At 39.4% G+C, this 15,000-nt stretch overlaps 2 protein-coding genes across 2 annotated transcripts in view; both read right to left on the minus strand.

Annotated features, from left to right (window-relative positions):
* The window catches only part of CFAP299 (cilia and flagella associated protein 299), a 441,174-nt gene that overhangs the window by 401,929 nt on the left and 24,245 nt on the right, over positions 1-15,000 (minus strand). The window lies entirely within an intron of this gene.
* LOC118853573 (alpha-enolase) lies at positions 9,383-11,131 on the minus strand. The gene has a single exon (XM_036763717.1). The coding sequence runs from the start codon at positions 11,070-11,072 to the stop codon at positions 9,768-9,770; it is 1,305 nt and encodes a 434-aa protein (XP_036619612.1). The 5' UTR covers positions 11,073-11,131; the 3' UTR covers positions 9,383-9,767.

Here is a 15,000-nt window from a genome sequence, read left to right on the forward strand (position 1 = left end):
GAAATTATATGTACATATGTATATGTAAATATGTATATGTGTGTGCACATATACAAAGAAAATGGGTAATGGATAGAAAGAAAAAAATTGAAAGAACAAACTAATCCAATATGAAGAAAATATGCTATATTAAAGAAAGACAGAAACAGGGAGGAAAGTAAAGTTAGAACTAGCAATACAAGTAAAATTCATGAAACAAGAGTTGGAAGCAGAAAAAACAGAGTAAGAAGACCATGAGAAATATTTTAACTTAATAGTTGAGTCTGTCTGAATTGCAAGGTTTTGAAGTTTTTTGCAAGCTTTTGGAGATTTGGAAAACTGAATGATATTTTTGAAAAAACTGATTCATAGGAAAGCTTCTTCCTATTAGATTGAAACTGTTTAAGACAGGTGATTGTTACTGAAAGGCACTTTTTCTCCAGGGAGTTGGGGGACTGCAAATGATTTTTAAGCTTAGCTTCTGTGATGCTGCCATCTTGGAATTACAGAGCCACTTTAGAATTTAGAACTGAGCAATTTAAAGTGAAACATATCTTGGGTTTGATAATTTATTAGGCACATTATTATCTATAACAGAGTTGATCCAAGTTGTAGAGAATAATTGATGGACAATGCTGTCTCACCTTTGCAGCTGTGAAATCCTGTGCTGGGGTTTTGAGTACAACCAGCATGAAATGCCAAAACTGGCTGACAGAGAATAGAATATTTTTCCCATTTCAATAATTTGGACATGCATTCAACCCAGCTAAGGTTATCAAATTGCTGGAAAGAAGTTCTGTTTTCTGTTTTAATTGTTCATAAGATGCTAATGCTATGTTGGAGTTTCAAGCATTGTGATTGTGAAAATTATTTCAAAACTCTGCAGTCACTTGGAAATGATCCCAAGACCATGAGGCATGCCTAATATTAAAGACTTGGACAAATGTTTAAAGTGTGTATACTCTGGTATTGATTTGGTTTGGACAAACTGTACAAGATACCTTGAGAAAATAATTAAATTAAATGTGTAATTAAGTTTGGAACAGGAATTAACTAACTATAACCCCAAATTACTCGCTTCAACTTGATTTTCCAATAGCATGAAGAACAAAACAAAGATACTCTTTAGATGATGAGTTAGCTAAAAGATAGGTCAAGTAGCTGAAATGTTTTCATTCTAAAAACAAATGTAAATCATGCCTGAGTATAAATAGAAAACAGAAATGCATAGATACCTAGGGGTCTTGTGAACACAGTATTTAGAAAATTGGGTTGAGACTTGAAAGAAAACCTTTCAGGCTACGATAAAAAGGCTAAGTGGATTTTATAAAGCATATATACCTGGACATGAGCTGGTTTACATACAATACCTAAAGGTATCTGAATCCTACCACTCCCTTCCCATGAGATGGGAAGGTTACTTCAATGTGTGTTTTATTAAGGGACGTTTGTTTGATACTATGAAAAAATTGTGTCACTCTAAGAAAACAAGGATCGTAAGAACTAGAAAAATTTGGAATGTTACCTAATGATTAAATAAGCTATCTATACTGTACTTAAATAATTAATTGGAATATGACAGAGTTCCCTTGTAAACTTACAACATTCTGCTTGTCATTTCTTATGCTATGGCTACAGACAAATCCCAGTATTTGTGGGTATTGATGTTAACTTTAAAGATAATTTCATTTTTCTTTAATTGTAAGTGTAATAGGGCTTTGGAGCATGCCCAGACCACCTAAGGTAGAGACAACCATGTGAAAGATGTCAGGGACCTGCTTCTGGAAGAACACATTCTCTGTTCCTCTGCCATGTGGGTGGGAGCAGCCTCTTTCCATTTATTGAGTAGCCTGAACTGGTACCTGGCTATGTCATTAACTCTACCTGACCAAAGGAGGCACAGTCCTTCTGCCTGGTGGCATCCCAGGGTGAAGGTCTTGTTTGCCCACAGTATAGGCACCATGCTTATTCCCCTTGGACTCTGTGGGTCATTGGGATTATTTCATTTGCCCTTTTCAGTTTTAGGTACATGCAGCAGAATTCCTGGATGGGAAATTTGAGCTATGGTGATCTTTAAGCTAGGATTCCAGGAAGGATAATGCTGCCAGCTCAGCAAGGAAGCCCTGAGAAGCCAAGGTACTAGAACAGAAGCCAGGGTGGGAGGGAAAGAGGGCCTTCAGACTTGGAACTTGATGAGTCTGTCCTATGTAGGAATTGAGTTAGGCTGTGAAACAATTCCCCCTCAACTCCCCAGAGATGGAGGTGATATAGAGGAGATCATGCCTCCAGGTGTTGGGGGATGTTTGTATGTTTGTTCTGGATATGCCTTTGAAGTAATTATTTCTTTGTAAAAGCTAAGTGTTAAGCAGTTAACTGGAACTGGGGTGCTGGGGACACCTAAAACTGAGTGAACATAATCAGGGCTTGAGCCAATGGCAGAGACTGGACAACCTCTAAACCAAGGGTATTGGAGAACTTAGGAAGAGGAGTGAAATATGAGATACCTGGTAGTGAAGGCCAGAGGAGTCTGTGACATAAAAAACTTCAAGAGACATAGTTTCTGGGTAATTAATCATTTTATTAATTATGCTGGAAATAATTAATAAAAGGGATTAGTGACACTCTCGAATGCCAAAGACCCCTCATGGAACCCACTCAACGCTTAGATGCCCTTGGAAGAGTGGGTGTTCTTGAGGGTGGCAATCAACTCTGACTGATTAACAATTAATGAGAGAATTAATATTATAATGAGAGGTGGGTATATTCTAATGAGGGTCTGGGGGACATGGCTCTGATCACTCAGTCTTGGTCAAAGACATTTATCTACACCCATAACACCCTGCTCAGGATAATCTAGACAAAAGGGAGAATCCACTTTTCCCCAGACCTATCTGAGTAAAACACAATGGGCCAGAATCCATTAATCCACCCAAACTAAAATGTCTTTACCTTTTGTACAGATCTGAATTTTTCCTCTCATTATCAGCCCTGCACTTCAAAGGCTGCCTGAATAACCTACAGGGGCTGATTTCTGAATGAGGAAGTAGAAAAGGGGAAAATCCTTAGTTCCAATTCAATGATTGGTTATTAATATGAGAGAAATAATCATTTCTTGCAATTACATAAGTATTGGGATGTAATGAATGAGGTGGAATCTCTTGGGACTGAACATTTGACCTATTTATTATCTTCCTTTGATCCTAGAAAAAGTATCTACATTGATATCTATGATCTAGCTACACTGTCTACTTGCTGGTCCTCACACATGCCACCATCTCTTGACTTCATTGGCTACCCCCACCTCCCCTTCTCATGCCTCATTCAAGATTCAACTCAAATCCTATCTTCTCATAGCAGCCCTTTCCTAACCATCTCCAAAGGGATGAACCCCATCCCCATCATCACCCTCTCCCCTTATATATTTTATGTGTCCATAGTTCTTTGAATGTTTTCTCTCTCATTATAATGTGAGCTCCTTGAGGGCCCAGGGACTATGTTTTTGCCTTTCTTGTGTCCCCAGCACCAAGACCAGTAACTGGGACAATTTTAAATATTCTTGTTGAATGACTGACTGACAAATCATTAATTAATCAGAAATAGAAATGACACGCCCCCAAACAAGTTCCAAGTGAATGTTCTTCTGAATGGAAGCTTTCCCACATGTCAGAGCATGGGCTTGGAGATTGTCTCCTTCAACAAGGTAAACTTAGTATGTAGAAATCAGTTTTTACAAAAATATTTCTAGACTTCACCCACTATCAAAATCCAAGGAATCTTACCTCTACATGAATAATAAAGGTCACTCTGTGACTTTCATTTCAGACCTGACCAAAGTTCCCACAATGTTTCTCCTTCCTGTTACAATAAAATCCTCTGATAAGTGAAAGATGTTCAATACTATTATGCACCCTGACCAAGGATAGAATAATTTTCTTATAAACATATTAAAGGTAGTCAATCAATAAAAATTTATTAAACACCTAATGTTCCAGGCACTGTGCTAAGGGCCTATCCCACTGTAACTTTCCTCATAAGATAAAGACATAAGTTAATGTGTGGAATATGCCCTTCCCTACTATAGGACACACCTATGTTTGTTTCCCCCAAAGACCAGTCTTACCAAGGTGACTCAAAGAGGTTGTGTTTCTTCAACAACGGGCCCTAGAAATTGAGAACAACATTTGGAGACTGTTTCTTTTGTATTCTTAGCATCTATGGGACAGATTTTTGTTTAAGGCCTTCCTCAAATATATGCTTATATATACCAAAGTATGGCATATGTGAACCAAAAGGGAGAAAATGAGAATCGTTAGAAAAATTAGCTTGCTCCAGATTTCTTATTTTGGTGCAACAGAAGTGCATAAACTGCCCCATCAAAGCCTTAAGGTGAGAAAACCTGGAAGTGATAAATGGGTCAACCCCACTGTGAGAACCTATATAAATATACAGGAAAAGCTCACTTGCTCTCCTCTCACTGGCACTAGCAGGTTGAGGGGAGAGGTAAGGAACCTGGCGGCTGGAAATTGAGAGAAGTGAAGCTGAGAGGGAAATGAAGAAGACAGGTGGCCTGCATACTCCATAAATATACATTCTAGGAGGAGCTCCAAGGGCAAAGAGATGAGGTGTAAGTCTCTCGAGAGCTTATATGCACAACACTATAGAATATGATGAGAGGAGGAGAGAATACAACACCCAAGATCACTGAGAGTTCAGTTTGTTTTATACAAACTGGGGCAGCTAGGCAGTGCAGTAGACAGAGTGGACTGGGCTGGGAATCAAGAAGACTCATCTTCCTGAGTTCATATCCGGCCTCAGACACTGACTAGCCGTGGTGACCCTGGGCAAGTCACTTAACCCCGTTTGCTTCAGCTTGTCATCTGTAAAATGAGCTGGAGAAGGAAAGGGCAAACCACTCCTGTATCTTTGCCAAGAAAACTCCAAATGGGGTCATGGAGAGTCGGACACTACTAAAATGACTGAACAACAATAAAATAAAATCACAAGGAGAAAAATTTGTCCTTTCAAGTGAACACTGTAGACTTGAACCTACGTGGGCTCTCAGTGAATTCTAGAATGTTCCATTCACTGGACTCCCTCAATCTATATCACCCTTCTTAGAACCATAACATGTTATATACTTTCCAGAGAGGTTTGCTACCTTTTTCTCAAGATAATTCAGAATAATTCTCAGATAATTCAGTGACAATATTAATGCTACAATTTGGGATTAGCTGATAACGAAAATTCTCAAATTCTAGCAAAAAAAGCAAAAGCCAACCTCTTAGGTCTTCTTTTAGTACTGCAGGGAGAGTATAACAAAGAACCAACAAAGTTTGACATTTAGGATGTTGTAGCTACATTACAATCTAGCGGATTTAAAAAAAATTAGACCTATCATCTATCATTATTAGGAGCTATGGTTTAAATGCTTATATGGACAGCTAGGTTGGGCAGTAGATGAGTGCCAGGCCTGGCTTATCTTCCTGAGTTCAAATCCAGCCTCAGACACTTACAAGCTGTGTAACCCTGAGCAAGTCACTTAATCATGTTTGCCTCGGTTTCTTCATCTGTAAAATGAGCTGGAGAAGGAAACGGCAAAGGAATGGCAAAAGATGGAAAAGGCACTCCAGTATTTCTGACAAGAAAACCCCAAATGGGGTCACAAAGAGTTGGACATAACTGAAAAATGACTAAACAACTTAAGTAGTTCAGTAGGAGTGCTGAAATTTATGGATACCAACATGTGGGAAAGGAAACCCTTTTCATGTGTGCAGATTGTTTATTAAATGTGTCTTTATCAATTTTTTTCTTTTTCCTTTTAAACAAAAACATATGACTGAGAGTTCCACATAAAGCTTTTGTTGTGACCAAGTAAACTTTATGGAGCTTCACTCTGTCAACAAATTATAGATGGAGTCAGCATTTTTATACTCCCAGAGGAGAAAAGTAAAATAACAAGAAAAACTCGACAGATATTTTTAAACATGTCAAAAACTTTTGATTGTTCGTTTGGTCATCAACTTGACATTTAGGGAACATGAAAGGCTTTTTATTATTTTAAAAAGTCACACATAGGAGCAGCTAGGGGACACAATGGATAGAGCACCAGCCCTGGAGTCAGGAGGACCTGAGTTTAAATCTGGCTTCAGACACTTGACACTTACTAGCTGTGTGACCCTAGGCAAGTCACTTAACCCCAACTGCTTTGCAAGAAAAAAAAAGTCATATATGTTTTAGATCACAAGTGAAATACTAGGTCATTTTGTAAGCTGGAAATGAGAGATTAACCAGAGATGTGACTGACAGTAATTATTTTGAAACTCAGGCTCTGGGCAGTTTAAAAACTTCTATTTTTCAAGGTTTCTAAATGAAGGATGCTATTTTCAGAGGGCGATAAAATGAGGACAATTTGGCTTTACATGCTGGTCTACAGCAACTGGCATTTTCAAGTTCCAAATTTAAAATAACAACAGAATAAGGGGTTAGAAAAACGAGGAAGGTTCAGGAGATGCAATAAACAGGTATGTCAAAACCTCAACTGCTAAGGAAGAAGAAGACAGGATCTGCAGACCAGTGAGTTCCTGAGCTTCCATTTATTTTCCTTGAAGAGTATTAACTTGTTGCAATGAACAAAACAATCATAAAAAGGAAATATTTTGTAACAGTTATTTAAAAAGATTCCATTTTTTTTGTTATTGTGGCTTCCCTGTAAAAACTACTTAGCCAGAAAATTTTAAAAGGAGTCATAATTTGTTCCAAGGTTGAGCAAGTTTGTTATCACCACTCAAATCCAGGTGGAAAAACATTTTTTGCTAATATAACAAATTTATAAGTTCGGCTAGAAAGCAACCCAAACACACCTGCACTTTTGCAAAGCTGATTTAATATTGTATCAAAGTAAATACATTATAAACATCAGTGTTTAGTCACCAAAACCTTTGTAGTTCAACCCACATGTGATTTTAGAGGTAATGGGTGTGAATGTCATGGATGAATAATACAGGCGACTTATCTGTATTCATAGTTTCTTTTTTTAAGCCTCAGTATTTCAGGATATTTTTATCAGGCAGCACATGGTGCTGATAGAAACGGAAAAACCTGGGAGCTTCTACACTAATTAGTTATTTGGCAACATGATCTGGAGAGCTGAGAATATATAGCAATTATTCACCTGTCAAGCACAAGAAAGGAAACTTGACTCTGAAAGTCCGGATTTGAATGGACACAATTTCCTTCCTGCACTTCCGATTCCTTGTGCTAGATTGGTTCCTGGGCAGCCCCATCAAGGGCACTACTTAGAGATGTGTATGCGTGGGGTGTAGCGAAGAAAACATTTCTGTGATGTTACAATAGTTAGCCTACAAATTATATAAGTTATATTTTAAGTTGAGACCTCTGGTGGAAAAAAAATGAAAGAAACTCCCTTTTTTTTTCTTGATTCCACTTAAGGGCAAAATCTCTAATTACAGAAAGACTTTCTCAATACATGGACATCTAAGGCACCCTGACCTCTCCCCTACATAAGTTTACATAATTCATAAACAACCTCTAGATTTATAGTAAGGAATGATTGTATTAAATATTTTAAGTTTTTTAAATCAATATAATCAGATCTTTTGCGTTTAAATTAATTTCATACAAGTAAAAATCTTAAAGATATTTTTAAATTAAGGCAGTTTTTTCAACCTCAAAGATATCTTCATATGATAGGAAACAGCTCTTAGTTACATAATATTTGATATATATATGTTGAGAGGGGAAGAATACTCTCTCTCTCTCTCTCCCTCTCTCACACACACACGCAAGTCATGGAAACTTGGGAATTGGCTGAAACAATAGGAATGGACCTGTAATCAAGTGTGGAAATGGTAATGGTGATGCTAATTTTAATTATTTCATACCAATACCATGCCTTAGAAATGAGGACCTAGAAATACAATTGACCAGTAGAGAAACTGCATGGATTACTAATGGAGGTGAGTAATAATAGAAGTTGTAAAGAAACTGTGGTCTTTTTAGAGGTCTTGTATACTAAAAAAGAGGGGAAAAGAGAAGAAAAACTATGAGAAACCCAGAAAGGTTTGGATGGTAAATAGTCAGTTGGGTACCTAGAACAAAAGAGATTAGTTAAGAAACATCTGCAAACTGAGTCCACAGGGCACTGAATTAAACTCAAATGTCCTCAAGAAAGGTAGTTTGTACTTGAAGTCAGAGGAATGGGCATTGCCCTCCCAAAGAAAAAGAACCCTGAAAATGAGTTGCTCAGAGTCAAGAACTAGGTTCAATTCTTGCCCCTGACACCTATTGACTATGTGACCCAAGTACTGAATGGAAGAGAAATAGACAAGAAGGACCAGAAAGAAACAAATTAAAACTGTGCTAAACCAATTGAGTAATATTAAGACTTTTCCCTTTAAAAAAATTTCTCTGTAGTTACCCTGCCTTTTACTGAAGTGGGCTTCTGTCTAGTTAGTAGATGGCACAGCTTATTTTCATTGTAGGTATAGGCAAAAAAAAAATTAGCAAAATCATTTGAAAACTAGGAAGAAAATGGCAAATATGGGGAACAACAAACAGATCAGTCAACACTAGAAAAGGGTCCATCATGGGGAGCAGAAAAAACATTGGAATGACAATGTGAGGATGATAGTATTGTTGCTATTACTTTTAGAGGAAGGGTGAGGAATTTCCTGGGAGGTGGTGAAAGAAAGTTAGCCAGGAGTATCTGGAAGGAAACCCCAACTTTATGTTTGGCATTTGCCTTGTGTGGTGCCCATTTTAATCATAATACAATAAAAGATTTCTAAATGGTTCACAACAAAGGCTTATTTGTGTGAGATTCCCAGAGGCACCTCTATAAGTTATTTAGAAATACATTTTTAAAAATCTACTCAATGCTCAATTTTAAAGATCTCATTATACATCAAAGCCATAGGATCATAGCTTTGGTGCTGAAAGAGGCCTAAGATGCCATGGAGTCTAGTTCCCTCATTTAACAGATGAGGAAGCCAAGACACACCAGGGTCACGTTTACTAAGTGTCTATTGTCGAATTTTAATCTAAGTTGTCTTCACCCTAACTCCATTACTCATTTCACTACTCCACATTGCCTAAGCTTCATTCATAGTAGGAAATAGGTATTGGATCTATTATTTCACCTGCTGCAAGGAAATTCCTTCTACTAATGCCAGTTGGCACCTTGTCTTCATTTTAAAATCTTACAGATTGCCTAGAGTAGTGGTTCTCAAACTTTTCTACAGTTTTAGAATCCTTCTGTTTAGGTAGCTAGGTGGTACAGTGGGTAGAACACAAATAAAATGATGCCTATGAAAGTACTTTACCAATGACCAAGCCCTAAGGCAGACAGAAGCAAAATTCTTACCTACATATTTTTTTTTTCCAGTGGGTTACTGAATACTTTTATTCTGCACATAGAAGCCACTAAGGAGCTGGCCTGTGGGCTCATCGGGACTGCATCACAAGGACAGGGCTCCACACATCAACACCAGGGTTGGGGGTGAGACCAGGTGATTCTATCCCAGTCACAAGATGATAAGGGTTTTCTGACAGAGAACCAAACATCAGGTCATCTCTGGTGTAAGACAGTTCTAACAAAGCAGTGAGAACATCACAGAAAGGTGGAAGGGAGAGGGAAGTTGAGCAGCGGAGGCCCCTGCGCCCAAAACAAAACTGGTCTAGTACTTGGTGCTGCCCACTCTTAGGGCAGGAGCAGACTTCTACAGAGGTGACTGGCACCTACGAGCTCATAGGCCTCCTGGCCACAGAGCTTACTTGGCCTGAGGGTTTCTGAAGTTCCTTCCAGCAAATTTAGCCTTGCTGCCCAGCTCTTCCTCAATTCTGAGAAGCTGGTTATACTTGGCCAGACGCTCAGATCGGCAGGGGGCACCGGTCTTGATCTGCCCAGTGCAGAGGCCCACCACCAGGTCTGCAATAAAGGTATCTTCAGTCTCCCCAGAACGATGAGAAACCATCACTCCCCAGCCATTGGACTGGGCCAGCTTGCACGCCTGGAGAGATTCAGTCACGGAGCCAATCTGGTTCACTTTGAGGAGGAGGCAGTTGCAGGCTTTCTCGTTCACAGCCTTTTCAATGCGCTTGGGATTGGTCACTGTGAGATCATCCCCTACCACCTGGATGCCTGCAGTAGCAGTGAAATCCTTCCAAGCTCCCCAATCATCCTGGTCAAAGGGATCTTCAATAGACACCACGGGATAGTCCTTGACGAAGCTCTTATAGAGGTCCCCAAGCTCAGAAGGGGAGATGTATCTGCTGGGATCATCAGGAGACTTGAAGTCCAAGTCATATTTCCCAGATCGGAAGAATTCTGAGGCAGCAACATCCATACCAATTACGACCTTATCAGTGTAGCCAGCCTTACTAATAGCAGACTTTAGCAGGTCCAGAGCTTCTTTATTCTCCAGGATATTAGGAGCAAAGCCACCCTCATCCCCTACATTGGTGGCATCCTGTCCATATTTCTGCTTAATCACACTCTTCAGGTTGTGGTAGACCTCAGCTCCAATGCGCATGGCCTCCTTAAAGTTTGCCGCTCCAACAGGGAGGATCATGAACTCCTGCATGGCCAGCTTGTTACCAGCATGGGAGCCACCGTTGATCACGTTGAAGGCTGGAACTGGAAGGATGACTTCAGCATTGCCTGCAAGGTCAGCAATATGGCGGTACAGGGAGACACCCTTCTCAGCAGCTCCGGCCTTACAAACAGCCAGAGACACTCCCAATATAGCATTTGCACCAAATTTAGATTTATTTTCAGTGCCGTCCATCTCTATCATCAATTTGTCGATCTTCTCCTGCTCCACAACATTCACTTTCTTGCTAACCAGGGTCGGGGCAATAGTTTTATTGATGTGCTCAACCGCTTTTGAGACACCCTTCCCCATGTAGCGGGTCTTATCATTGTCTCGGAGCTCCAGGGCCTCATGGATACCGGTAGAAGCCCCACTGGGCACAGCAGCTCGGAAGAGACCTTTTTCAGTGTAGAGATCAACTTCAACAGTGGGGTTTCCACGAGAGTCGAAGATCTCTCTTGCTTGGATCTTCAAAATAGACATGTTGAGTTTCTGGATGGGGCTTCCTCCGCTGGGCTCAGAGAACAGAGACCGAGGGGCTACCTACATATTTTTAAGAAAATAAGTAACAGTTGTTTGTATTAGGATCAGATCTAGGCAGGGAGGAGTCTAGAGATGAAAGAGAGGGATAGGAGACAAAGAAATCCTTTTCGACCAGATTATTATACGAATGCCAAGTGAGATAAATTCCTGAGCAGAGGCTCTACAACTTGTAATCTAGAAGAGTAGCTGGTGTTTAAGACCTCTCACTGGATCCTAACAACAACTGTGGGGGACAACGACCCTGTAAAGTCTAGAGGTATTGATATCTCCATCTTTTTTTTCAAATTAGGAAGCTAAAGTTTCAGGAAGTTAAGTGCCTTGCCCATGGTCACACAGCTATGTTAAGGTGTTGTGACTTCAAGAAGCAGCTGGTAGTCAGAGAAGGCTTTATAGAGAAAGTAAAACTTGGCCTTTATCCTAAAAGAACTAGGAAATTTGAACTATCATAAAGAAGTGGTGGATACATTGTAGGTATGGGCAACAAAATTAGCAAAATCATTTGAAAACTAGCAAGAAAATGGCAAATATGGGGAACAACAAACAGGTGGGTCAACACTAGAAAAGGGTCCATCATGGGCAGCAGAAAAAATTGGAATGACGTGAGGATAGTAGTATTATTGCTGTTACTGTTAGAGGAAGGGTGGGGTGTTTTCTTTGGACTATCTCTCAAAACACTGACCATCTTGGCTAGATGCAAAACACAGACTTTTCTGGAGAAATCTGTCTTTTTTTGCAGGGGGTGGGGTGGCTACTCTATAATAGGTGTTGGATTTCTATTAATCACTGCCCTCAAAGTGACTTCCTAATACAGGATAAATTTCAGAATTACTTTCCAAATCTTTAGTGGGGCTTGCTTTGTGTTAACAGAAGACCTGATTGTAATGTCTCCATGTCAGTAGTTTTCTTCCTTCAGAATGAAGCTCAAATGCTAGAACCATCCATTTCAATAAACATTTACACCTTTAAAAAGTGAGTAAGGTCCACGTGCTCACAAGCACAGTACTTGTGACAGTGGTGGTCCATGGAAATAGTACTGAATTTGGAGTCAGAGGTGTTCAAATCCCAATTCTGTCACTATGGGATGGTGCATAAATAAAAACCGCCCTGGGCCTCTGTTTCCTCATTTGTAAAAACATGAAGGCTAGACTATGATTTCCAAGATTCTTTACAACTCTGAATCTGTGATCCTATAAGTTGGGCTCTAAAATGAGATCTTGAAAATTCTAAGTGCCTAAAACAACCATAATGATGTCATCAATAACAGAAACCTCATCAATAACATCAACATTAATAACATTAACAATATCAATACTGACATCAATTAACAACAGATAGCAAAAAAGCCCAAAAAGACAGTGGTAGTATCTCCGATGATTTTTTGTAGGGTTATTACTGTGTGCTGCAGAAAACTACAGAAAATTATTATATGTATGCTGGTGTATTTGGTTACCCTCATTGTGGGGTCATCTATTTCAGGTGCCCATCTAGCCTTTACTTGACTCAAAAGTTAGAAAAATTTCTGATGACACAGGGAAGTAAGAGTTTATGGATAAACCCAGTGCTTTTTCTCATTACTTCAAAACAGAAAGAAACATTTAAAAGGAAATAAACTAAAAGAAGAAAAGGAAAAAGAATTCCCTTAAAAAACAATAGAACAGAAAACGGGCAAAGAAAAATTCCTAATATAATGATAGTGGCTTTCAGTTAGCTTAATAATTCTTAAATTATCTCTCCTTGATCTATTTTCCAGGTTGCTTATTTTTCCTATGAGGTAGTTCACCTTTTATCCCATTGTTTTCAGCCTTTTGGCTCTGTTTATTGTTTTGTGATGTCTCATGGAGTCATTAGCTTCCACTTGAACAATTCTAATTTTTAAGGAGCTATTATCTTTAGTATTTTTGTGCCTCTTTTACCAAGTTGTTCATTTATTTTCATAATTTTCTTCTATTACTCTCATTTCCCAATTTTTCTTCTACCACTCTTATTTAATTTTTAAAATAATATTTTTGCTCTTAAAAAAATCTTTCTTTACCTCTTTTAGGAATTCTTTTTGGGCTTGTGTCCAATCTGCATTTTTTCTCTGAGGCTTTGCTTGTAGACATTTTCCAATCATTGTCTTTTTCTGAGTTTGAATCTTGAACTTTCCTGTCACCATAGAAGTCTTTTATAGTCAGGTTCTTTTTTGTTGTGGGCTCATTTTCCCAGGCTATTTCTTGACTTTGGATTTTATGTTAGAGTTGGGCTCTGCTCACCATTGTGGAGTGGAGGGGTTATGGCTAGCTTGAGCTTCTGTAGCTCCATCTAGGGGCCTGTATGTTTTTGGCGATTCCAAGGTGGTGTGATCTGAGGTGAGTTCTTATCACTTTCCTAGTCTCCCCTCTGATTCTCACCCAGATAGGAACTTTATTCCCTTGTGATCCCAGATCATGACTGGGGCTGCTCCTTTGCCTTGGAATTATGACCCGGAATGTGCGAAGGAGCTGCCAAATGGTGCCTTTGCCTTAGCCCAGTGATAGCACAGGGACACTCTGTAATCTCCGTCTGACCAGATATCTTGTTCCCTTTCTTTCCCTGGATGCTTATAATGCCCTTGCCACGCCCAAGCCCCACAGCCAACACCACTTCCCAACCCAGTGTCTGAAGATTTGTCTTCCTAAGGTGTCCCGGACTGGAAAAAACTATGACTTTTTATTGAGTATCCTACTCAGAACTGGAATTGACATTCTTTTTGAAAGTCATTTAGAGAGTTGAGAGAACTCAGCATAAATGCTTACTTCACTCTGCCATATTGGCCCAGCCCCCAGAATTCCTGATACAAATTAAAAAAACACAAATTCCTAGTATAAAGAAAAAAGAAGATAAGCGGGTTTTGTGAGAGTGAGGGGTGGGAGGTGGGAGGAAGGGCTGATCGCATGTTATTCATCAATCTAAATAATTTCCAGAGAAATTTTATGAACCTTACCCAGGCATGGGAAGGAGTTAGAAAAAGAAAAAAAAATGATTCTATCAGTGAAATGCAATAAAGCAAGCAGTAGACTTGACTGGGATAGGAAAGGAGGAGAAGGAGGGGAGATGTTTGAATTAGAAGATGCTATTAGGGACAAGAATGCCTCCAGTAATATTATATCATATTAATTTTTATCTTGGCTCTAACAAGGTCATACTTTGACTACACATAGACATCTGTTTTGGCAGTGTCTCCCACATAAATAATGAAGAGTTTCTGTCCATGAAAATATAGTCAATTTACTTTTCATGTAATATTATTTGATGGTATGCTTGTCATTTCTATGCCTTCACATTCTTTTTGTAAAGAAAGCATCTTAGTGAGTGTTTAACTTTCAAGACGTCAAGCATTCATGTGATTTTAATAGTAACTTCATATTCACTTTTGTCTTACCAAGTGTACATGTGGCTATGCAGAGTAAAAATGAGATACACGATGTGTGGTGATTTATATCCACAAAAAGGAAGAGAGTATTTGTAAAAGCATTTGTGAATGTTCTCCAGAAAATGCTAATCTCTCAAGTGCTCGATGAGGAAATTGAAAAAATGGAAAAGCAGCTACATTTGTGGGTATATAAGATGGTGGTCACCCTGCCTTCTTGAGGCCCAGCAAATGTCCAGCCACCCCTGATGCCTGAGGCCCCTTCCCCAGGGTCCAGGCAGGCTGAGAGCAGTGGACCTGCTAGGCCTGACCCCACTGTGTCTGGCATCTGGCCAGCTACCCCAAGGAAGTTCCAAGGGGAAGGGGACAGGGCACTTACCCTGTGACATGTGCTTTTCATTGGGGGACAGTTCAACCACAGAGCTGAAAGGGAGATTAGAGATGGCAGGTTGCCCCTTTCTCATTTACCTCATGGTTCTT

Source organism: Trichosurus vulpecula, chromosome 6 (genome assembly GCF_011100635.1).
Source record: "Trichosurus vulpecula isolate mTriVul1 chromosome 6, mTriVul1.pri, whole genome shotgun sequence".
Classification (NCBI taxonomy): domain Eukaryota; kingdom Metazoa; phylum Chordata; class Mammalia; order Diprotodontia; family Phalangeridae; genus Trichosurus; species Trichosurus vulpecula.